Consider the following 26,806-nt stretch of genomic DNA (forward strand, 5'->3'; position numbering starts at 1 on the left):
TTACTTTGTTCATGTATCCCTAAATTGTGTCCAACAAATATCCATCCAGTCTGTATTCTAGTTCTTTTTAAAAAGCTATTTTATAAGTCAGGCATGGTGACATGTGCCTGCAATCCCAGTGACTTGGGAGGCTGAGGCAGGAGTTCATATGTTTGAGGCCAACCTCAATAATTTTTCAAGACCCTTTCTCAAAATAAAAAATAAAAAAGGGCTGGAGATGTAGCTCAATGATACAACACCCCTAGGTTCAATCCCCAGTGCCAAACAAAAACAAACAAAACATAACAACAACAAGAACCTTAGTTTACAACTAACAGATTTATTCTTTTAAACATTTACTGTTGGTCCTGAAATTAATTCTAGTCTGTGACTTCTTTTCAGATATTTGAATGTTTATCATTTAAATATTTTCCAGGTTAAATATCCCTAGTCTCTCCAAGTGCTTATCTGAACCCTCATCATCCTTGTCACTTTTATTATTCTTTGTGAGGCCTTAAAGCAGCCCTACCTCATTATGTGACCTACAGTTGTGTTACTAGTCCTATTAGCTGCATCATGCTGTTATCCTTAATGTGTGTTGAATTTGCAGTGAACGTAAGCCCCCAAGTTTTTGCTCACAATTTGCTTTTAAGCTACTTTTATCCTATCCTATTTTTCTACTGTTGAGTTCATAGATGTGAGATTAGAACTTTTTGCATGGATTCCTATTAAATTTCTACTTCTAAGGTTTTTATTTAGTAGTTTAACTTGTCAAGATCTTTCAAATATTTTATCTGTTACCCAGGGATTGAAAGTTTCTTCCATTGTTGTTGTCAGTTGTGTAAATTCTGCATGAATATCAATTTAACAACTTTCCCAAGTTGTTTCTAAAAGTTTTGTCTAGAACATGATTAGGGACAGAGATCTGTAGCATGCAAATAAAGTCCTTACTTCAGATTATAGCACACCCCTAAGGATATGGTTGTTCATTGAGTTATGAATCTACAAGCTCACTTATCTCCAACTTAGACACAAGTCTTTTAATTACATCACTCTACTAAAACTATTTTTAGAAATAATTTGTCTTTCATAACTTGTATACTGAACCAGTGTTTAAATCTTTATCATGGCTGGAAGGGTCTTTGTGATTTCATGCCTCCTTGCCCAACTTCTCCATCTTTACTTGCTTCTCTCTGTACCTAAGTTACCTTGTTTGTTTCATTTCCTCATGCTCTTTCATGTTCCATTGCCTTATCATACAATGTCCTTTATTTGCATTCTCTTGCACCCTATTCTCTTTGTGAGCTATTGATTATTCATCATTAGGTCTTAGTTTAAATATTGTGTCTGAGAAATTCTCCTGACATTGTCTTGTCCCTGGTACCCTTTCCTCCCTTGTCTAGGACAGCATGTTTGGTAAGGGGTCTGTTAAGAAACAGAACCTCTTTCTCTATCTCTTCCTCTAGATTTATTATAAGGAATTGAACCAGTTGATTATGTACACTAGTAAATCCCAAGCTTTGTGGTTATACTTGGCGTTGGAGATCAAAGATAGCTGATGGGCAGTTACAGTTGGAGTTACTAAGACTTTTTATTCTTCAATTGATTGGATGAGGCCCACCCACAGTAGGGAAGGAAATAGGCTTTACTCATTCTACTGATTCAGATATTTACCTCATCCAGGAATACCCTCACAAACACATCTAGCATAATATTCAGGCAAATGTGTGCGTACCCTGTCACTTTGACAAGTTGACATATAAAAGTATGTATTGCAGATTGGTATCCCTGTTACATTCATAGTTTCTTCTATATAGTAATCATCACACTGAAATTAATAAAACTTCTTGGAGAGTTATTTGCCTGATGTCTGTCTTTTCTCTAGACTGTGATCTCTATGAGACTGGAAATCTCATAACCATCTCTGTATTCCCATGGTTAGCCCAGGGCTAAATAGACATGGTAAGTAAGTTTTGTAATCCAAAAATCAGGATATTGCCCTGCTTTGGGAAGCATTGTACTTAGATTTCTTTTGATGAAAGTGAAAAAAAATGTAGGCACTGACAATCTAGTTAAAATGGGTTCCTCTCCTTTTATGCACTAAAAATGCCTAGCACCACCATCATATAGCTAGTATCAGTCCTATATTGCCAGTTGTGGGTCCTGGAAATGGCATTGCTCTCTTAGCTAGGGGTGGGTAACTCAGAAGAATAAAGCCTGCAGTCTACATTCAGGCTCTATGTGGGGGGCTGTGTGTGTGTGTGTCTTCATTCTGATTCTATTTATTACTTTTTTAAGGAAAGAAATTATGATTCAGGGCAACATTCACTCATAACTTCGTCTTTAACTTTTAAACAGTTAAAAGTAAGCAATCATGAATTCTAAATAGAGGGCTTAAATAGGAGGTTTGCACACATTACTTGTTCTTCTACCTTGTTGCGGATATACACATTTGCCTGGAAAGGGTATACTTATTTCTCAGTATCTTGCTTAAGGACAATAGATGGTAGCTACAGTCTATTGGGACCTGTGTCACATTTGGAAGAAATAATGGTTATATTCTAGTGTTGGAAATCTCAGGCTCTGTACAAGGAATTTCCCCAAGAATCTCTCTCTGTGCTCATTAAATATTTGTCTAATAGTGAATGACCCCATTTTGGCTCCTAATAATTCCTGTTTGTTTTTCTGAGGGTTCACAAACCACTTAATAGTTTGCTCTAGAAATTTGCAGAGAATTAAGATCAAGCTTATGGACCAAATTTCTTTATAATTAAGCATATAGACTTCTCTTCAGTCCTTGAATCCTTTTCTCATTTACCTTTATTTCTCAGGATTTGTGAAATGTAAAAATTTAGGTCTCTTGCTGAAGAGGGATGCAAGTGTTGATAGTAATTATCAGTTTTTAACCACTCTCAGGCAATCATGGACATATACAAAGGCAGCCAGTTAAGAGTCACTCTGGAGTGGGAAGATGCCACACAGGAAAAGTCTGTAGACCCTGGGATTGTGCTCTCTATGACTGCCTTGGCTCAGGGTTCCTTGGACTTACTTCTCAGTATTCCCAGTGATTTCCATGAAATCAGACTTGGGCTATACTTGCTGCTTAGATCAAAACCAGAATATGCTAAGTAATTACTGATTTATATTTTTTCCTATTCATCTAGAAGGGAGTATTAAGAAATTTTAAAGCCTTTGGTGGCAGTTGGTGACTTTTGATTATAATTGAATCACTCATCTTCTATTAGAATGAAGAATTGTATATTAAAATTCACAAAGCAGTCTAACTTACTCGTAGACTCTTTAGTATCTGTCAGAAATTTCTTTTGAGGTCTTTAAAACTTAGATTCTCTTTTATTTTCCTGAGGAGATGATCATTACTCATTAGGCTAAATTGGCATCATTATTTCATATATATATAATTGTGTATGTGTGTGTGTGTGTGTGTGTGTGTGTGTGTGTGTATGTGTGTGTGTGTGTTGGGAAGGAGGTATGAAGTATGGCTGATGGGTATGGTATATCTTTTGGGGGCCATGAAAATGTCCTGAAATTAGTGACAAGGGCTGTACAACTTTATGAATACTGTAAAAGTCACTGTACATTTTAAAGTGGTGAGTTTTTTTTACTGAAACGTGTTGTAGTTTAGTAAAATTGTCATTAAGAAGTCCCAAAAAGGAAAAAAAATAAGTATCATTGCCAATGAAAACAAATAGTCTAATAGTTACTACCCACTGTAAAACCATTTCTTAGAAAGCTTTCTGTGACTACAACTCAGCAAAGAAAGAAAAAAATAGTAGAAATATGTAAAATGTAAAAAATATGAAAAATGCTAATTATAGAAGATTCTGCTTCTGTGAAACAAACATGGAGAAAGAAGTCCCAAAAGGGAACCCTCTGTTTTAATTGCTGAAACTACTTAGATTTTTTTAGTTATCCATATTTAAAATGTCTTTTATAAATTCTAAATAAAAATTTTAAATATAAGTAATATGTTGAATTAATATTTGTTAATATTTGCATTTAAGAGGGAAAACTGCTTTACCCACATTAACTGACTCCTAGGTTTCTCTAAATGACATATACCAAGTATTATTATTATGATTCCTGCTTTTTAAACTTTTTTTTTTTGAGGTGCTGGGGATCAAACCCAGGGCCTTGTGCTTGCAAGGCAAGCACTCTACCGACTGAGCTATCTCCCCAGCCCTAAACTTTTTAAAAAAGAAAAATGTTAGCTACATTTTAGAGACTTGTTAGTGTGATTGTAAATGTAACTATAGAATTTTGAGATATTTTACAATTAGCATGCTTTTAAATGTTATTTATATATGGAAATGCCTCATATGCTTGATCTTATTCCTAAATTATACTATGTTTTCTATTACATCTTTTCCTACTGGTCAAAAGTTAATGTGTGCCTCATTTAGCAACATTTGTGTTAAACTTTTTGGGATAGTAATATAAATAAATAAAAAATCATCTAAAGCCATAAAAATTTCAGTTTTAGAGCAAGCAATTATATAATGACCTTCTAAAGATCATTACTTCTAGTTTTTGTTAAATTTATTTAATGTTTTGTGTGTTATACTTTTTTAAAATTCACTCTTAAGAAAATGCACAGAGCTTTGAAGTTCACATAAACATGCCATACATATTCAACTTTTGTGTATGGATGTAGACCAAAGTCACATAAAAATAGACTCAAATATAGTGAATTCTCAGTATTTCTCTAAGTACTCTTAAGTTGCATATATGCCAACCCAATTACATTATTTTACATCAATAGTAAATATCAACTATTTAGATGCCAAAAACATTGAGTTCACAGAATTCTTGTATTTTAGACACACACACTTTTGTTGAGGGGAAAGGCAAGATTCAGACAATAGAATCGCAGCTTATTTCTACTTGTATAAATCAAGTCATTTAAATAAATGAATTGTGTATGCTGACCTGTTCTACCAATGTGCTACTGGGGGTGTATGAAAAAAAGATGTGCATGGTGGTGGAAGTAGAAAGAGGCATAAAGCGTATTGGAAAACTACCAAATGTCCCCTGCAAATGGGCCCTATTCAGAATCAGTAAGCGTATGATGAGTGAAGTGGTTTTGAATATCGCCTTTAGATTCCATGCTGTTACAAGGCCAGCCCTGAACATGGCAACTCTTATTTCCACACACAGTACCTCTTCACTCTCAATTTAACCCCAAAATCTGATGAACCCATTACTCCATACTTGATTTCATGGAACAAGGAGTAGATATAGTTACAAATGATCAATCACAAGCCGTGAACCAAAGCAGCAAGGCATTAACAATTCACACCATTTCGGTCCACTTGCTCAAGCAGAAGATGTGCCAGCATATTTAATGCACAGCTACTTCGTTCAGTTTAAGAAAAGACATGACTCAGGCTGCATTTTCAAAACAGAAGGGACTTTGTAAGATTTCATATTTCCTAAGCCCCAATGTCAACCTTCACCCACATATCAGCAATTAAAATAACCAGGTGTCCTGTAAGGGTCATAATGTCTAAATCAAATTTTACTCAGGTAAAAACAACATGACCTAAGAAATTCTTCCCTCTGACGCATCCCTATTCTGTTTGATCCTATCATACAAATCAATGTCTCTTACAACAGTATTATAACACTGTAGACCCCACAGGCAATATGCCGTCAGTTTAATAGGATCACTGAAAAACTAAAGCAGCTGTGAAAGATTGCTCTAAGTATAGCAATCCTGTGCTTGTCATTTTGTTCAGTGGAGGAAAAATCCAAATTTGGGTAGGCATCAGTATTTAAGAAAACGACTGCTAAATCTTTTCTCATAAGTACCTTAGGGACAATAAGATTTGACATATAGCATATAAACAAAAGTACACAGCAGCTGTTAGTTTAGTTTTGTTTGAATAAAAATACACTGGTACATAAATCAAGCAACATAGGAGACAATGTGCTCTTCATCATTCAGTCTTCCCTGCAAATGGTGCTTTTGAGTGGCGTCTGCTGGTAGCTGTGGGACTAGGAGCTCTCCAACTATTACCTAAAACGGAATAAGAAGCATTAAAACATGCACATACCTTGGCACTGGCTCAGACTGCCTGCGGGCATACTTCCTAGACTGAGAAGCAGTCAAATCTTAGTATCTTTAAGAACTCATTTTGTTTTGTCCAAAAAAAGATTTTTTAGGTCAACTTTATTTTTAAAAATAAATTTTATTTGAATTACTGGGAACTCTCCAAATGTCTAAATGTATTTCTAAACACACTCTGTTAAAAATAGCTTAGTGTTTTTGAGGCTTCCATCTGCAGCTTGCTGCTGCAAAACATACAGAAGTTTCTTTATAGACAACGATGCTCTGGGTGGTGCTTTTCTTTCATAGTTTCATACATTCTGCCTGAAATGTGAAAATTACAATTTACAATTATGTAAATTGTGGTTCTGCATGTTTGATTGGCAAGAGTTTTAAATTTAATTGGAAAGAAGTTATTAAAGCCTTTCATTGTTTACTGTGTATTTTCAAAATATATAAATAAAAATTCTGATATTTTGTTTCCTATAGTAGATCCAAAGCATTATGTAAAGATTCCCTTTTAATGTAAGATGATGCCTTTGGAAAGGAATGTGTATACCCTAGATATAGTTCTTGACAGAACATTCCATTCTGTACTTCATTGATAAATTCCACTAGCTTTGAGGTTTCTCTTTAGAGGGATTCTTGGCTCCTTGTCATGTTGTACTCCCATCATGTATCCAAGTACGTTGAAGATGTTTTTAATACGAGGCCCTCTTGAAGAATAAACAGTTTGAGTTGTATTTGGCATTCAAATTGATTGTTTGGAGTCCTTTGAATTACTTTTCAATTTAAAGTACCTATTTTAATTGTCATCTAATATTATTATCTGTCATTTTATTGTGTGCCTTTTCCTATAAAAGCACGATTTATGATAGTAGGATAAAGTTCATATGGGTTTTCCAAGGACTTTTCAGAATAGCCACCTCTGACCTTCTCCTGGGTAGTTAAAGCTTCATTGTCAAATCTCATGGGATTTTAAAAATGTCATAACTCTCCGTAGTCTTCATAATAATGTTATGAAGAGAATTAAAATAGAACAATTGAAATAGCCTTAAATGTGCTCTGAATCCTGGTATGTTCATGTTTGTTTATTTATGAAATTTTGGTAAACTTTTTAATGAGCTTATTAGAAAGTTTACAGGTTTTTTGTAATTCTGTATGGCTGTACTCATGATCTTAAAACTTATCCAAAAGACTGGCCACAGTATATCTGAAGTACCATTTATTTATCTGGTAAACAGTTACTGAGCACTGCTTTTAACAAACTAAAAAATACACCGTGGCCCTGCATGCTAATTAGCCTGATTCAATCATTCTACAATGTAAAAATCACATTGTATCCATCAATATATACAGTTATTATCTGTCAAATAAAAATAAAACAAATAAGCAGTGACCTCAAACTCCAAAGAATTTGAAATTTATAGGAGGAGTAAAGTGGGAAGGGAGAAGATAAAGACTAATACAAATCAATAAGGAAAAAATAAATATTAAGGAAGAAAAGCCATAGGAAGCATAGAAGAGGAAGCAATTAATTATGCCTAAATAACAGGATATTTGCCAGAGGAGGTAATAATAGATATGATCCTTGAAGGATAAAAATATATTAACAAGTGGGAAAAGAGTGAAAAAATGCAAAGGAAATAAAACAAATGAGTGAGAAAAGTATCATTGATAGTTACGAAATTTATAGTTACTACTTTTGGTCCCTTGATGAATTTGCCCATGATGCTCAGTACTAGCTCTTTCCAGTGAAGTTACTCTTTTTGTTCATATGTTCTGTTTACCTAACAACCTCAGTCTTTGCTCCAAACCAGTTGAAATTTTTAATTTTCAATTTACCATATGTATATAACCTGAGATTAAGCAAAATGCTTAAAAAGTAATTATTCAAAAAATTTTTCACTTTTGTAGTGTGATAGAAATGATACCAGTGGCTTCATCCCATTTGACTCGCTGAAACATACGTATTGGTAATTTTCAGAGAATATTAATTTTTAATTCACTTATCTAAGAGCCCGCTCTTAAGGAAAATACCAAAAATACGGTAAAACAAAGTTCTTGTCACAAGTAAATGGGAGAAACAAGGCAGAATATTTGCAACAAGGGCCTTCTACCTAAGAAGAAAGGCTTATGTGTACTTAGACACACAAATTTAAAGAAACACAGGATATCCTTATTGAAGGAGGCAATATTTTTGAGTAGCAGTTTGAAGGAAACGTATGAGATTTTGAAGGACACAGAAAATAATGTTCTGGAGTTCTTTCCACATTAAAGGTATATTTTTTTCACTCAGTATCTACCATGGGATTTGGTAGCTTGATGTGACTTCCAGGTTGATGTTCTTTTCAAGGTTGAAGCATGTCTATTGACCTTTCTAAATCATTGTCCTAATTTCTTACACATATTTATATAATAGTCTTTAACAGAATGAAGTTTTCAGAAAGGAAGAAAAGGATAACACTAATTCTACATAAAAGAAGAAAAACATTGGTTAAGAATTCTTTTGAGTTCTTATGAGCTCTTATTTACTATAGAATATTATTAATTCCCAAAGAAAACTTTTAAAAAAACACACCCATATTAGAACTATGGTTGAAGTTGAGAGGTCAAAGTGATTTCTTTTTTTAAAAATTAACTATTCACTTATATTTCAAAACTACATTTTAGGCCAAAGCTCCTTTTTATTTTTAATGAATTCTAACTGCGTAATGCATTTTATTTTTTCAACATAGCATATTTGACTGATTTATACTTCCTTCCCAAGTATTTAGGCGTATCATTTTCTTATGTTTTCTATACCTTCCTACTTAGTGGAAACATTGTTTGTTCTTGGAGTGTGCTTTGTCTTCCTTTTCAAGAAGATCATCAAAGTTACTAGTTTGCAGCTTCCAAAAAGAAAAAGCCTTCTAATCCCTAGTTCAGAGGCTAACCTTTATTAGTGCTCTTGTGGTTATAATGAGGACCCTGCTTCCAGCAGGGAGATTCTGGAATACTGAACAGATTATTCAACAAGTTCAGAGCCGATTCTGAAGTCCCTTATAAAACCTGCTTGTGAATACTGCTTTCTTTGCTTTACTGTTTCTGGTTTCCATAGTATTCCTAATTATATAAATCATGTGGAGCATGGGAGCTATTTTCTATCCAATATCAGTTGACACTGCTTATGTTGTGGTATAATTTTAATTTTTTCCCAAGTCATACATTTTTCTTAAATTCTTAGGAAGAGTACACTCTGACAAAATTAGTTTTGTTTTTGAAAATCTAGTAAATGCTTTTTTTTTTTTTTTTTTTTGAATCCATCAGGCTGATATAAAGAATCCATAAGTTATCTTATGACAAGCAGTGATGGGTAATAATGGTGAATCTGATAAAGTTTTCTCAGGTTTAAATTCAAGATTAGCTTCAGGATGTAGATCTTTTCAGTTTGACACCTAGTTTCCAATTTATTTAATTTTATTTCAGTTTAACTTCTATTTATCTAGTGTTTTTCAATGTTCAAAATGTGTATTGGGTTAAATGAGTGCACCGATCAAAGGTGTATAAATTAAAATCTAATATATAATAATTTGTGGCAATAAACTAAAAGTGCTAATATTCATGTTTTCTTTTTAGGAGCAATTGTAATCAAGATTCGTTTATCTTAAACATTTTAGAAAGATTAAAGAGTCATGATTCTTAAAATAAGTTATTTCCCTTTTAGTTATTTCTTTGGTAGTATACTTAATCCTGAACTTTTTAAAAAGTTTGAGGCACTCCTTATGGTAAAACTTACAGAGAAAAACAGTGGCTCTAAAAGAATAAAAATGGGTTGATAGGTGAATCTCAGGAATTAGTTTTCAGGCTGAAAAGTGAATTTCATGCATATATCTGATAAGATGTCTAAAGAGTCATTGGGTTGTAATTTCCTTTTAACTTTATTTATAGTAGTAGAAAATCTTAAACTCTATTTCTAGCATTCTCCTAAATGTTGAATGTATAAGACAGACTTCTGATTGTGCTTTGGTAGTTGTAGGAACTTAGTGCCATAAAATGCATAACTTTTTTACTAAGAGCAAAATTCAGCAGAATACCAGTAGCTAAGGCCATTTGCATAACTCAGCCTCTCAGCAGCTCAGCTGAACCTAATTGTAATTCAATTTCTAGATTGCTTCCCTAGGCCTCTCTGCATAAAATATGCAACATATAACATAACCAATGGCATGGGACCTATTTTCTTTACTGGCGATCTATTTAATTTCTTTTTCTGGTAGCTATATGTATTAGATTAAGGCAGCCAAGATATATAGTTATTTTGTGTATTTGTATTTGGGTCATATGTGTACACTTAAATAAAGACCAAGGGTAAAATGTGATATTCCTTCATTTTTTTATGGGTTCCAATTATGCTTTATTATTTCTTTATTTCTGTTTTTTTCCAGAGGAAAATTAAATCTTGAAAAATGTTAGCTAGCTGCCATGTTATTTGACTGTTTTACACTAGAAAGACTTCATAAGCTAATCATGTGAAAAAGTATATAAACATGTCTGTCAAGTCCATATGGATGTTGCATTACAGACCTACAAATAAATATCTTTTATGTATTTACAAAATGTCTGCTGGAATAGCATTTCTAAGTCCTTGACTAGTTTTATGTCTCAGAAACTTAAAAAAAAAAAGATATGATAAACTGCTTAAGATTCTCCCCCTTATTTTTAAACAGTCTTGCCACCCTATTTTATGGGTTACTTAAGAAATGGCAGTGACAAGCATGTAAGAGGATGGTTTATAAAGGTGTGGATTAGATTTTATGAATAATTTCCAGATGTGATGTTTTGGGTATATAGACTCCGCTACAGGAAGCTATATACAGAAACAACATGGATCTTACAATTTTATCAGGACAATGCAAGTAGATTTCAGCAAGGTTGGTTCCAACTCATCTGTGATAAATGAGAAGATAAGGCAATCAGTGCACACCATGACACTCTGTGCAGCTAGTTAGGCACACTTCAGAACTATTCAGGTGTGCTCACAAAGCTTATGAGTCTTGCATGGGGGGGTGTCTCAATATAAATACATCCTTCATGGTGGCCACTAGTAATGCAGGAATTGCCTCTCTAAGACTTAACCCAGGTCAGATATAAATAATAGATGTTAAGAGTTAGCTCTGGTATTGGGGCTGTGTTCCAGGCAGTGTATTTCGGTTGGGTCAAAAGAATTTTTTTTTCCCCTTCTTCTCTCTCATAGTTCCTCTGCTTGAAAAATGCCTTCAAAATTCCATCACACCTTTGCGGGGACCACTTTGGGTCTCTAAGGGAGAAGGTTTCAGCCCCTCAGGAGCTAAGATGTACATCCAAGGAGTTCTTTTGGCCTTGTACCAACGATTAAAGTCTACAAAAAAATATTATAAACAGGTGAGTTATCCCTCTTTAAAAACTGCTTTATTATATGTTTTTAAAAATGTACTTGGTTGTATAGAGGCAATGATTGGCATCATGTCATAAAAGAACTGTGACATGTATTTTGTGATCTCAGTGCCCGTTAGGGAGCCAAAATGCTGCTTCTGTAATCTGAAAGCCAACGATAATGGGACTAATTGTATCTGTCTTTTGGTTTGGGATGTCATATGTCTCATCTTTTCTTGCTGTGTACTGTGCAAAGCAAAGGCAACTCCTTAGGTGGAAATTCTATAGACAGTTTAAGAAAATGAACAGCTCCTAAGTCATTTGAAGGTGTAGCCTCCTATTTTCTTTTTCATTATAAAACCAGATTGCTTACAAGAGAAGCTGGACTAAAATAAAACAAATCACATTCTGAGAAAACAAAATTGTGGATTAACTTCACATGTCAAGAGTAACTTATTTTACTTATACTTACTTAACCTGTATATTACAGGAGCCAAAGTGTAGAAATAGAATCAGGTAAAACTAGATTTTGTCTTTTAATTTCTATATATCTGTTCTATAATTGTGTGTGGTGTGTGTGTGTGTGTGTGTGTGTGTGTGTGTGTATGAAGACTTTGAAATTTCAATAATTACTTATAGGGCCTTTTGGCTTACCTTAATGTAGAATTTTCATTATAAATCAGAATAATTGATGCCATTTATAAAATAAAATTGCAATTGTCACATTTTAAAAATTATCTTTGCACTTGTTCTTAAGAAGCAATGCATACATTTTTACCATGTTAAAAAGGACTATGTTTTACATTTTGAACTGGAAGTTTACAGATTAGAACTGGGCTCATTATCTAAGGTCACAGGCTGTGGAAAGATGAATATTTTGAAATTATCATGCTGTTCTCTATGAGCAGAAAGGATGGGGAAGTAGGTGGGAATGAAATGTCAGTCTCGATGTTCACACAGCACCTCCTGCTGTCTGGTTTAAAAAAGAACAATTTGTATTGATTGGGAGAGTGTTGAACTAAGGTATCCAGAACTATGAAGAAACATCTTCCCGTGAGAAACTTTTATTTGCAAAATGTGTGTGGTTTGCCCTTGAATAATTTCATTCACTCTAGAAGTGAACTTAATAATTACCATAGATAAGGCTATTCATAATAATAAATTCAGAAAAATAAAAACCCAAATTTCTTTTATTGTTCCTTATTAAACTATCACACACAAAGGTGGTATATTTTATTGTATTTAAAGTATTTTAATTGAAACACTAAGTTTTGAGATTTAATGATATAAAATGGATTTTGACCAATTGAATGTATTGTAGTCATTTATTTGATATTATATGATTTGATTTCACTTATTGGAAAGTTTAAAATGATTTAATAGTAAATAAAACTTGAGACCATTTCCAATGCAAGAAATGTGCTATTTAAATCAAATCTAAAGACAAACGTTTTCTAAGTTTTATTAAAAATGAGGATGGTAGAGAAACATCTCAGAAAATAATGTTTTTCTTCAGCTATCTATGCTAACCATTTAAACTTTAAATAAGTAGATACAGCTAAACTAGGTTTAAGAGTTCTGTATATTGTAAGAAAAAAATGACTTGAGAATTACTTATTGATTTGATTAAAGAATTTCTTTGACTCAAAATTGATGAAATATACATTTTATTAATTATTAAATATAAATGAACAAATCTAACATTTTTAGTGTGTTAAAAATTATCTATTTGACCAATCTGTAAGTATTTTAACATTAAGCTAAATTTAGGAATACTTCAAAACCTATGCTCTTTGCTATAGCAAACTGAACCTATTTAATTTTCACTGTGTTGTGATAATTTAAAGCTTTACAATATGATTAAGTTTAATTTTAAAATGAAAGTGAGGAAAAAGAAATATAAAGTTGTCCATTATGCATTTGCATGCAAATTTTTATTTCTTAAATATGCTCAATTATATGTATTGGCAAGTCTTTTCCATGACTTATTTTTTATACAAAGACAATTTAAAATTATTTACAATGTTTAGAGAAGTCATTGTAGTAGTAACATTACAGGCCATCAGTGGCTAAATATTTAACCTTGCAATATCTTTGTTTATGAATAGAAATTTTTAACAAATGTCTCTCAGCATTAATGAACTTTATTTGAACTGCATTTACTTCATTTGACCCTTGGGATAGGCTTTTCTATTTAGTTTTACGTAAGATTATGCTAAAGAATCCTTAGACAGGTGAAATGGAGATGGGTGATAATTCCTATTTCCCTAGCCAATGTAAGTTTATAAATTAAGGATTATCTTAATTCCTGACATCATTTCATTTATTCTACTCTTGACATTCCCTATAAAAATCATATTGTTTTGCTGTCTGTCAAAATATTATACACTTTAAACTTTGACATTCCCGAAGGAAATATCTTTTAAATAAAATTGCAATATTGTAGCTTTAAAAGAGAAGTCAGGGCTACTGGTTTTATGTTTACGAACTTATCATTTAAAAATTTTTAACTGTAGCTTGGCTGTTATAGCATGCAACTGAATTATACACACTACATTAGGGTGGTCTTAAATATATACTGATTCGTGTATATTAAAATGAGATATTATATTTAGGACAGCATAAAGTCACTTAGTCTTACATTTATCACATTTATTTCCTTAAAAGTGGAAACATCTTAGAAATTGCTCAGAGCTAAGCAGAATCTATTTAATTGGTAATCTTTGAAATAGCATAAACGCGTTCCTATGAAATGTAGTTAACACTTTCAGTGACAAGGCCTGTTCCATCTCATTAGCATTCTTGTTATGTAGTGGTGCTGTTGGTGGGGGTGTTGAAGTAGGAATGCCATTGTGTCGAGTTCCAGTGTTTGGGGACAAACACTGCTGTGGAAGGAACGTGTGAAAAGGCCACAGTCTTGTCAGTGAATGAGGAAGGCTGTGCTTTCTGTGTGCTTCAAGCAGGGAAGCTGTCATTCATAGGCCTAACACAGCCAAACAGAGGCCAAAACACAAGGCTGCCCTACCTTTTAAAATGATATTAGTGATTTTTAAACATGATCTTCTTTATTTATAATCTTACATAGAGCTTTTAGTTGCTGTCAGTAAACAAAATATGTCCGCCTGTTCAGAAATACTGTAAAGATGAATAAAAGTCCATGGAACTGTGCCAGGCAGCTATATAAATAATGATTTGGAATGGCTGATGGGCAGTGTTTAGTACAAACGTGGTTTGGGGGAATTCCATTTCTGGAAATGTCTTTCCATTTAGATACTTCTTTGAATATTTTCCCTCAAACAACAAAATTCTTGTAGAGTTTCATATAATGAATGGTTAGCATTTTTTTCCCAAAAAATATTTAAAGGGCTTATAAAATATTTAAAAATATTTAAAAAATATTTAAAGGGCTTATAAACTTTCAGTCTTAATCATTTTAAAACTATTCACAGTGTGGCTTAATTGTTATAGATTGCATAGTCATTTTGAAGTTCAGAGGGAAACAAAGGAAATGAGTATGTAACTATATCAAGATAGTTGATAAACACCATTTTAAGTATGAAGACAGTCATAGTCCTTGTGCTACTTAAGAAGACATAAACACATTTACACATGGAATTAAGAATTTTGAATGAATTTTAATCCTACTCCAAAATTTTAGCAGTTTGAAAAGGAACACTGAATTTCGAGATTAAACTATAACTTGTTTGATTATTTAAAGCAAAATGAAGAACAAAAAAAAAATCCTCAAGTATTTCTTAAGATTTTGAGGCATCTGTAAAACTTCAGCAGTATATTGGAAAACTAGCAATTTCTATTTATGTCTGAAGCTGTAGGGAATTGTTTTATTTTTGTAATTTTGTTTGAAAATGTGTACATGGACTATTTGTGATAAATCAGTACTTAATGAAGTTTGCTGAGAACTATATAATTTTTGGCCTGAGTGATTTAAAATGTTTTGTGTGTATGTGGTCCTTTCTTAGTTAATTTAAGCCAAGTGACTTTTTTGAGTGCTGTTGTATTCTATTTCTAAAAGTTTTGTATTTGATAGATTGGGCTTAGAAGTCTAGATACTGAATTTCTAGTTCAAAAATTAAGTTTCACTATTTAAATTGGAACCATGTTATAGATTTATTTTGAGGGCAAATTAGTATATAAGGAAATAACTATCAAATTTCAGTATATATTGGTTTTGTAGCTTAAAATGAAATGTATCTTGCTAATGTGCTAAATTAATCTCTTCCAAAGCACTTAAATTTTGTTTAAAAAAATGGTGTGAGTTAATGTTGGCTCACTTTACACACCCTTTAACTAAGTTTGATAATTAGATATCAATAATAATAATCTAATTCTATTCAGAATTGTTTTAGCTACAAATGTGGTGACAAAAAGAATTGCAAAAAGAATTTTTAAAGGAATCTTAGTATTTTAACTTTTCGTAAAAATATTGATGATTTATCTTTCTAGAGTCTGTGTCTTAGGTCAGTCAAAATCATTTATTGGTTCTAACAGTGCTGAAAGAATAACTATTTATATATCATTTTCTATACTGTATGTACATTAAAAATTGAGTAGTTTTCTTGAGAGAGTCTTGCTGGGGCAATACTCAAATTGTTGCAATTTTGAACAAACTTCCTAAAGTCCTTGATACCTTGGAACAAAATTTCTAATATATGAACACAACTTATTATTAAGAATATGAAAATAATGTGGCAGTCATTTCAAAATGAAAACTACTTTTGAAGGTTTTGATAAGTAATTTTTTTAGAAAATTAGGTTGTTTGTAGTTTTGAATGATTGTTGTTCCCCACCCTTCCAGAAACCAAGCTGCATTCTAGTTACTTGAAGTATTTTAAGAACCTTAAACTTGTGTCTTTTTCTAAGTGTCATGCTTTGAGCAGGCCTAACATCAGTTAAATGAAGTGAAAATTGCATTCTTGTCTTGATAGAGATGAAAATGGATTTCTGGTCATGAAATAGATGTAGTTGTCACTTTTTAAAAAAGGTGTCAGCAGTTTGCTTCAGCGAGTAAGGTGCCAATTCAGTATGGCAGTAAACTTGTGATCTGAGCAATCAATAAAATGCTTCAATAACTTCTGCTTCATTACACTTATAATAAGAGGCTATAGATCCATGGCACATAAAATGTTGATAAAGAGGATATGTGGGGATCGACTGTGACAATTTTCAGAAAGTACAGTAAGTGCAATATTGCCATCTAGAGTTTGTGCAAAGGTAATTATTACAGAAAGGGGGGGATGGCAGTGGAATAAAATAAGAAATAATATTGAAATATTGTTTATTTTCCATCATTTATCCATAATACATTTATCCTCATGAAGCATTTCATTTGACTTGTCATAAATCTGTTTAGGTCAGGAGAAAAATGTTCAAATCTGTATTTTTCTCTAATTCTCTTATAATTATACTACCAAATGTCAAATATGTATCTCTGACTCAAAATTGGATGTTTTACCATGGAAAAATGTTTATTAAGTAACTCAATTTGGAAAATAAATAGACCTAGAGATATTCTGGGGGAGGCATGGCAATTCACTTATATCAAAACAGAGAACTTTAATGCCATCTCAATTGGGTGCCTTTCAATTAAAAATTAGCTTTATTAATAGTAAACATTCCTTCAAAAACTAATAAACAACTTATTTTTAAAATGGCACTTTAAAGTAAATACATTTTTGGACTCAGGATGTGGCTCAGAGGTAAATTGATTGCCTAGCATGTGTGAGGCTCTGGATTCAATCCCTAGCACACCCCCACCCCAAATCACTTTATTTAAAAATTGCTTATGTAATTAATTATGAACAGTTTGATGAAGTGGAAGATCCATTTTGGGATTAAGACTATTTCTTATTCTTTCATATTAGAAAACATTTATTATCTTATTTTTCATGATCAATAAATATTACTTAAATTATTTCATGTAATACTCTTTGAATGAACTAATAAGCAAAACATTTTAAAATGATGTTTTATTGAACCATTTATTCCTCTGAATTTATGACTACTTATTTGAAAATTTAATAAAAATCTGAATTTAGGTGTTCTATGATATTTTGATACCCATAAAGTAACTTAATATTGATATAGACTGATTAAATAAGGAAAACAGACTAATTTGGAAATGATACTTTTATTCTCTTATTTATCTCTTTTAATAAATAGGTAATTTATCTAAGTTTATTGAGTTAGGCCTTCAGGTTCTTTGAAAAGAACAATTTGGCATTGATATATTGGTCATACAGTTTGATAATGTACTAGTATATTTTCTGTTTTTACTCATGTTTATGAGTGAATGACATATAATTGTTAAAAAATGGAAATGAGTATAACATTAATTTATTTTCATTTTCTGATCAAACTTTTATCTTAATGTTGCATTATCACTATTTGTGTTTAAATACTTACTTAGGCAAATATATCTTATTTTGAAATTTATAATCATACTGAGTAGAAAATGCTGCATTTTAAAACCTCCAAATAAATATGGAATTGTTCTGGTAAAGTAAGTGAAAGTAGACCTGACAAATTTTCTTTAAATTACTCAGCCACCTACAGGTATTATTGCCTATGACTCTTTTGAAATGAGAATAAATTTTATAGAGTTACAGCAGCAAAGTGAAAGAGTGTGTTTGATAGATTCCCTGAACAGTTTCAACACCCACAGGTATTATTTGTAAGAAAACAATCATGCCGAGTCTTCAGCTGGTTAGAGAGGGCACAGCATTCTATCTTCACCTGACATCCTATCTGTTCCGTCAACATCCTGGGCCCCCTGCCTGCCGCCCCCTCCTCCCAAAACAATAATGCTCACTGAGAGGTTTGTGTGAATGGACAAGAATATGAATGTTTTTTTCTCCCTAGAAGGACTAAAACAGTATTGAAGGCACATTCTTAGGGGGAGGAAAACCAACTGTTTTGAGGATTTAGTAGTATTTTCTGTTTGTTACTCAGATTGAACAATATCAATGATTGCTAGTTAACATCTTAGATTATTAAGAAATATGACTAGTGATTGATAAAGGGAGAATCAAGTGTAAAATTTTTGGAATTATTGCTTTTCTTCACTTTGTACAGAAATATATATTCATTTCTTCTTACCTGTTAATAAACATCAATCTCACAACAAAGAGCTCGTTTTTAACTACTATAATGCATTTTAGCTTATATTTTATATATGTAGCAAAATATGGAAATCAATGTAAAATTGTTGCTCTTTTCAAATTTTCTCAAGTTAACTATCTTAGAAAATCAGTTTTACATAATTTTCTAAAACATAATCAGTATCTCCTTATATTTTCAAAAGATTTGAAATCCCTAACCGTAGCCAGTCTTGAATAGAGAAAGGATATAGGAAGAGTTCATTTATCAACACTTAAGGTAGTTCACTGGGAAATGCATGTTGAAAGTTTCAGAGGAGAGAAGTATAGGATAAATAAAACTTTCTGGAAAGATCCAACTTAAGAGTTGGCAAATCACAGGTGAGTTGTATTTTCTAGTGCTGTACAGGTTGAGTATCCCTTTTACCAAGTGATTGGGTCCTCAACTGTTTGGGATTTCAGACATTTTTGGAATTTGGAATGTATACATATAGACAATGAAATATCATGAGCATATTATGTCTGAACACGAAATCCATTTATATTTAATATATACCTTATACACATAGTCTCAAAGGTAATGTTATGTAATACTTTCAGTATTCCTGTTTAATGACCCCACCACATAAGATCAAGTATGGAATTTTCCACTAAGGGTGTCACATTAGCATTCAAAAAGTGTTGGAATTTGAAGAATCTTATATTTCAGACTTTTGGTTTAGGGATGCTTAACCTATACTGCTCAATATACTATCCTTATGTCGGTTTTAAAGTTAAATTAATTAAAGTTAAAATTGATCACATTTCAAATGCTCAATAGCTATGTCACCATTGAACGTTCTGATGAACAATGTTATTCTAGAAGGAAGGAATTAAAATACCCCTTTTTTTTCCTATTATACTGAATTCCTCATTCTATGAATAACAAAATGACAAAGAACCTTTTAACATAATCAAGACTTAATTCAGTGTTGAGTAAATAAGTCACTCTAGTCTTCACAAACAAAGCAAAAGTTGTGAAAACCAATCTTACAAAGCTTACAGTCTATTCACTATCTAACCACCAGGTGGACACATTTAGGTCCCTTAGTGAGTATCTCTATCACTATACAGGGTGAACTATACAGGTGACATCTTTAGGGACTACTTACTATTCTGGCAATCACTAATTTAACCTTACCTTGTTTGCTCAGAAAAGATCCCCTCCCCCAAAAGGAAATGGTTAGAGCGCCAAAGACGCGCTTGAGTGATGAAGTGTTGAATTCCTATGTTCGTGTGTATTAATTAACTAGTGCTTCTGATACAGAACTATCCAAGACCTTGCCGTTAGAAAGCTTACATTCTTATTTTGGAGGCAAGGAACGCCCGTAACTGTTAGGAAATAGGCTCACCAGTATATAATTAAGTGTTAAAACATATGGGACAGGTTCTATGGATCATGGAAACTTGCATAAAGACAGACTAGTGAGCCGGGTGCGGTGGCACTCGCCTATAATCCCAGCAGCTGGAGAGATTGAAACAGGATAGAGTTCAAAGCCAGCCGAGGCACTAAGCAACTCAGTGAGACCCAATCTCTAAATAAAATAAAAATAGGGCTGGGGATGTGTCTCAGTGATGGAGTACCTCTGAGTTCAATCCCTGGTAACCCCCCACACACACAAAAAGAAAGAAAGAAAGAAAAAATAAAGACTAGTAAAAAAGTAGAATGAAAGCATTTTAAGGTTGAAATGAACTTAAGAGGCCATATAATCCAGTTCTCTCTTTTTACAGATAGGAAGACAATAACACCTCACTGAATTGTTGTGAAGATTAAATAATATGTATAAAACTCTTAAAACAGGATACAGAATATAGTAAGTGGTCAGTGGGGATTAGCTGTCATCATCATCACCATCATCTTCACTGTTAATATTATGGATAAAGTAATTGAGACAGTGGCAGTAAAGTATCTGTCAAAGCTTAAGGAGACAGCAAGACATTATTGTAGTAAAATTAGAGGATCTTCTTTACTGTTATGTTAGGCAAGACATGGTTTGTGACCTGAAAGATATGGAGGGTTTGAAAAGGAGTCTCAGCCAATGGTGTTAAGTCAGCAGTGAGTAAGCTATCATTTTCAAACATATTTGATACAAAAACGATTATTGGTGACCTTTGCAAGATCATGAAACCTCAGAGTGAACAGGGTTAAGGAAAGAATTTATGTTGAGGAAAAAGGAATATGGATATAGATAGAACTTCTGAGAGGTTGAGAATGACCTTACTTTTTTGAGATTCATAGTGTATTAAATAACGAAGAAATACCAAAACAATTTTAAAACCATTTGGTATGTTTTATGATTGTACTTAAAATTATTTCTATCAACAGATCCCATATTGTATGTAATTATTTGTATAATTTTATATTACGATTTATAAAAATATTAATTTATAACACATGTAGGTAGATGGTCTCGTCATTTCAAAACGTCTTCTTCAGTTGATCTCTCCAGTGTGTCATTTTGATTATATGCATAATTTTATTCACAGATAAAGAAAAAGGTTATATTTGTTGACCATTTAAGACTGAGGTCAAAAGACCTTCCTCAGACTCAGGATATGAGATCTTGGAGTACTTGGATAGTGTAGATGGAGAAAGAAAGTCACTGAATTTGGAAAGCATATGCTGAAGTTTTCTTTAGGAAGGAAACACATGGTGCTTAAATTTACTCATACTTTATAAGATATGTAAATAAGTATTTTATTTTTGTCTAAATCTTTTGACCTTTAATACAAGCCATCATTCATAGTAGTAGAGAAAATGTAAAAACTAAATTTGATTTTGACAAAATAATTCAGTCATTTCTTTTAGGCAATTCTTAACTCTTTGGATAAAGATGCTTAGATGCCTGTATTTCTGTCCATTCTCTGTTCCCTCCAAAAAGGCATCTGTGTTTATGGAGCATGGGGAATTTAATTCAGTGCTAGGCTGTTTCCCTGCAGTTACACAGAAGATGGAGGCATAGTTTTAAGGGAATGAATGTCTAGATTCTCAACTTCTCTATGCTTTTTTCTAAAATTATTCTACCTCAGAATGTGTCTGCAGTGGAAGTGCATGCCGTTTCTCCTTTCCCATCTTCTGTCATCCTTAAGAAAAGCAAAGTACACCTCTTCTGTATCCTTAGTCTACTCTGGTGCTTTACCTGGAGGTATATAAACCTCCACACGCTAAAAGGATACTTTTAAAATATCAATGCCATCATCTTGTGGCCCTGGATTTTTGTTGTTGTTATATATGTATTTCTGTTAAGGAAGAGGTAGGATAGAAATACAAAGTTGAGGAGAAAAAGGAAAGATGTAAACTCTCCACATGTTACAGAAGGCTTTTACTCTTTCTTTCTTTATATGTGTGTATGTGTGTGTGTGGGTGGTGGGTACTGGGGATTGAACTCAGGAGTGCTTTACCACCTAACTACATCCCCACCTCTTGTTTAACATTTTTACTTGGAGACAGAGTCTCACTAAGTTGCCAAGGCTGGCCTCAAACTTGTGATTTTCCTGCCTCAGCCCCCAAGTCACTGGAATTATGGGTGTGCGCAATCATGCCCAGTTTTATGAGTTTCTAAGCAATGAATAATGGTTGATATAAAACCCCTGTGGTAGGTTACTAAGTTTCTGTCACCTTCTCCATCCCACCCTTGGCCTAACTATACCACCCTGCAACCTCTGCAGTGTAGTCATTTTAAGTATTCTGGGCCTTAATATTTTTTGTTTTTATTGTGGTAAAAAATACATAGCATTAACTTTAACATTTTGAAAATTTTAAGTGTACAGTTCAGTAGTATTAAATATGTTTACATTGTTGTGCATCAAATCTCTAAATCAATTTTCCTTCCTCCCTCCTTCCTTTCTTTCCTTCCTTCCTTCCTTCCTTCCTTCCTTCCTTCCTTCCTTCCTTCCTTCCTTCCTTCCTTCCTTCCTTCCTTCCTTCCTTCCTTCTTCTGGTAGGGATTGAAGCATGATGCCAGGGAAATGCTCTGCCTCTGAGCTACCTCAGTTGCCCCTTCTAAAGTATTTTTATATTGCAGTATTGAAAGTCTGTATTTATTAAACTGATTGTCCCTCTTTCCTACACCCAGTCCTTGGCAGGCACCTTTTCTGTTTCTATTGTTTTAACTACTATAGATACTTGTAATTAATGGAATCATATGCAGTATTTGTACTTTTGTGACTGACTTGCCAGAAGTGGGATTACTGAATCAGAGGATAGTTCTATTCATCATTTTTTGATGGAACTTTATAGTATTTTCCACATGGTTCAAAAGTTTTAAATTCCCAACAATAATGTACAGTTTCCAATTTTTCTGCATTCTGGCCAACACTTCTCATATTCTGTTTTTATGATAGTGTTCATGCTAATAGGTGAGAGATGATAATCTCATTTTAAATTCCACTTCTGTCTCTCTTAGGATTACTTATGAAAGGATGCTTTTTTTTTTTCCTCAGCAAGCAAGTGCCTCATTTTATTTTATTTTTCTTAATGTTTGTTTTATTTAGTTTTACATGACAGCAGAATGCATTTTGATTCATTGTACATAAATGGAGTACAGCTTTTCATTTCTCTGGTTGTACACAATATAGAGTTACACCATTCGTGTAATCATACATGTACATAGGATAATGATGTCTGTCTCATTCCACCACCTTTCCTTCCCTCCACCCCTGCCCTCCCCTCATTTCCCTCTACACAATCCAACATTCCTCCATTCTTCCCATACCTGCTCCCTCCCCCCATTATGTATCAGTATATACATAACTGAGAGAGAAAACATTTAGCCTTTGGTGTTTGGGGATTGGTTTATTTCACTTAGCACGATATTCTCCAATTGAAAGGATGCTTTTAAGCATCTTTTCATATGCTTGTGGGCAATTTATATATCTTTGGAGAATAGTTAATTTTTTTTTGTTCTTACATTTTAGAAGTTTCTTATATGGTCTGGATTTTTACCCCTTATCAGTATGAATTACATAGATTTTTCTCCTATAGTTTATCTTTTAGCTATGTTGGTTATTAATTAATTTATTTATTTGACATACAGAAGTTTTAAAGTTTGATGTAGTCTCCTTTGTCTATTTTGCTTTTGTTATCTTTTGTCTTGGTATTGTATCCAAGAAATCATTGTCAATTCAGTGTCCCAAAGCTTTCCCCTATTTTCTTTTTTTTAGTTTAATAACCATAATTCTCCAATTTAGGTATTTAATTTTGAGTTGATTTTTTTTTATACAGGTTAAGGGTCCAACTTTATTCTTTTACATGTGAATATGCAGTTTATTTAACATGATATGTTGAAGAGATTGTTAATATAGTCTTGGCACCCTTGTGAAAGATTATTTGACTATATATATGAGTTTATTTCTGAGGTCTCTATTCTATTTTGTTAGTATGTCCTCCCTTCCTTCCTTCCTTCCCTTTCTTTCTTTCTGTCGTTCTCTTTCTTTTCTTTTCTTTCTGTCAGTATCACATAGTCATGATTGCTATGATTTTGTAGTATGCTGTGAAATTAGGAAGTATGACACCTCACTTTTTTTTTTTTATTCTTTTTTGAAATTTTTCTGACTGTTTGACATCTCTTGAAATTCCATATGAATTTTAGGTCTTTTTTTTTCTGCTTCTGCAAAGAAAATACCATTGGTATTTTTATAGGGATTGTATTAAATTAGTAGGTTGTGTTGAATAGTGTGGACATTTAAAAAATATTAATTTTTTTGGTCCATAAGTATGGGTTATCTATCCACTTATTTGTATGTTCTTTGATTTCTTTTAGCAATGTTTTATAGTTTCCACTGTTAAAGTCTTTCATTTCCTTGGTTAAGTTTATTTCTAGGTATTTTGTTCTTTTCGATGCTATAGTTAATGGGATTGTTTTCTCATTTCCTTTTCTGGGATGATCATTGTTAGTTTATAAAAATGTAGCTGACTTCTGCATGTTGATTTTATATCTGGAAACTTTGATGAAACTATTATGTGTAATTTTTTATGTGTATATAATCTTTAGGGTTTTGTACATATGAGATAATCTTATCAGTAAACAGAGATATTTTTACTCCTTCTTTTCCAATATGAATGCATTTTATTTATTTATTTTCTTATCTAATTGCTCTGGCTAGGACTTCCAGTATTATGATGAATAGTAGTGGTAAGAGTAGACATCCTAGCCTTGTTCTTGATCTGAGATGGAAGCTTTCATTCTTTCACTATAAGTTTATATATATTATTTTATTATATTGAGGCATTGAGGTAGTTTCCTTCTATTTTGGACTGTTTTTTAATTGTAGTAGTGTCTTGAATTTTATCAAATTTTTTTCTTCATCAACTGATATGATCATGAGGTTTCATGAGGTTTGTCTTTTATTTTACTAACGTGAAATACCACATTCATTGATTTTCATATGTTGAGCCATCTTTGCATTCCAGGTATAAATCTTACTTGGTCATTGATCTTTAATATTTGTGGCACTTCTGGCTTCCAATTTTGCTACTCTTCAGGTTTTCAGGGCTATGTAAGAATTTATGCAGCCACATCCCAGCCCTTTTTATTTTGAGACAGGTCTCACTAAGTTGCATAGGGCCTTGCTAAGTTGCTGAGGCTGGCTTTGAACTTGTGATCCTCCTGCCTCAGTCTCCTGAGCTGTGGGAATTACAGGTGTATGCTACCACCCTCAGCTAGTTATTCAGATTTTAATAAACATATTTGACTGTTAATATAAAAGGTTTATTGATTTATTTTTAAATGTTAAGAGAAACTCTCATTCCTGGGATAAACTCTATTTACTCTGGAAGTATTATCCTCCATATATATATTGATTTATTAAAATTTTGCTAATGGCTTAATGAGTATCTATGATCATAAGAAACATTGGCCTCTTGTTTCTTTTTCATCTATTATTTTTGTCTGGTTTTGTATTTTAGATATTTTGGTATTTTTAGGGTCGTGCTGCCTTTAGTTTGTTACCACCTCATTATTTCATAACATTTTGACAAGTTCACTTGTGAAGCCATTAAGGCCTAGGTTTTGTTTGTAGATAGATTTTTAAATTATGTATTGAATTTCTTTAGAAGATATATAACTATTAACATTACCTAACTCTTTTGAATTGACCTTTAATACTTTAATAATCATTGAAGGACTTTACCCATTTAGTCTAAATTGACAGTTAATTAACATAAAGATGTTAATAATATTCTATTATCCATTTAAAGTCTGTATACTTTGCTTTTTAATTGGTAATTTCTTTCCTCTCACTTTTTTCTTAATTGATCTACCTAAAAAGATTTATCAATTTTACTGATATTTTCTAAGAAATATCTTTTGATTCAATTTTCTATTTTATTTATTATTTCATTGATTTTATACTTTATTAATTTATTACCTCTGCTTGTCTAGATTTTAATTGATATTTCTTTTTCTAGTTTCTTAAGGTGGAAAGTTAAATGATTAATTTTAGACCTTTCTAATGTAAGTAGTTAATGCTATTAATTTTCCCTCAAAGCACTGCTTTAGCTGTCTTACCAAATTTCCATATTGTGTGGTTTATATTTTTCTTCATTTCAGAGGGTTTTAAAAATTTCCTTGTGATTTCCTCATCTGTTATTAGATTTATGTTAATTATTTTTCAATTATTTGGTGGCTTTCCATGTATTATTGTGATATTAGTTTCTAGTTTATTTCCATCATGGTCACAGAGCATACTATGTATAATGTTAGTTCTTTGAAAAATTTTGGGGTTTGTTTTATGGCTCAGAATGTGATCTAAATTAATGTTCCATGTTTGTTCTGCTTTGTTGGTTGAAGTGTTCATAATATTATTTTGCTCAAGTTAAATGATTGTACTGTTCAAGTCTTCTGTTATCCTTGATATAATTGGGAATTTGTCTATTTCTCTTTTCTGTTATCAGTGTTTTATACAATACTTTGAGGATGTGCTATAATGTCCATGAACATTTAAGATATTGTTATATTTTCATGATTAATTGACTGTTATAAATCATTTTGAAATGTTCTTTTTATTCCTGGAAATATTCTTTGTTCTGAAGTCTATTTGATTTATATTAATATAACTGTTTCAACTATAAATGGTACCATGAAATGTTATTTTTCATTTTTTTACTTTGAACTTATCTGTGTCTTTATCTTTTGTGTTGTAGAAAGAATATATTTGGGCTTTGCCTTTTCCTTTAATCTGACAATGTCTTACTTTTAATTGGAGTGTTGAGATC

The 26,806-nt window shown here is 32.4% G+C and overlaps 1 protein-coding gene across 2 annotated transcripts in view; it reads left to right on the plus strand.

The window, feature by feature from the left end:
• Dcdc1 (doublecortin domain containing 1) overlaps positions 1-26,806 on the plus strand; it is a 494,469-nt gene that overhangs the window by 102,774 nt on the left and 364,889 nt on the right. For both annotated transcript variants that reach the window (XM_047516704.1, XM_047516706.1), the window contains exon 7: positions 11,280-11,446. In XM_047516704.1, coding sequence (XP_047372660.1) covers positions 11,280-11,446 — 167 coding nt within the window. The remainder of the gene's footprint in view (positions 1-11,279; positions 11,447-26,806) is intronic.

Source organism: Sciurus carolinensis, chromosome 11 (assembly GCF_902686445.1).
Source record: "Sciurus carolinensis chromosome 11, mSciCar1.2, whole genome shotgun sequence".
NCBI classification, from domain to species: domain Eukaryota; kingdom Metazoa; phylum Chordata; class Mammalia; order Rodentia; family Sciuridae; genus Sciurus; species Sciurus carolinensis.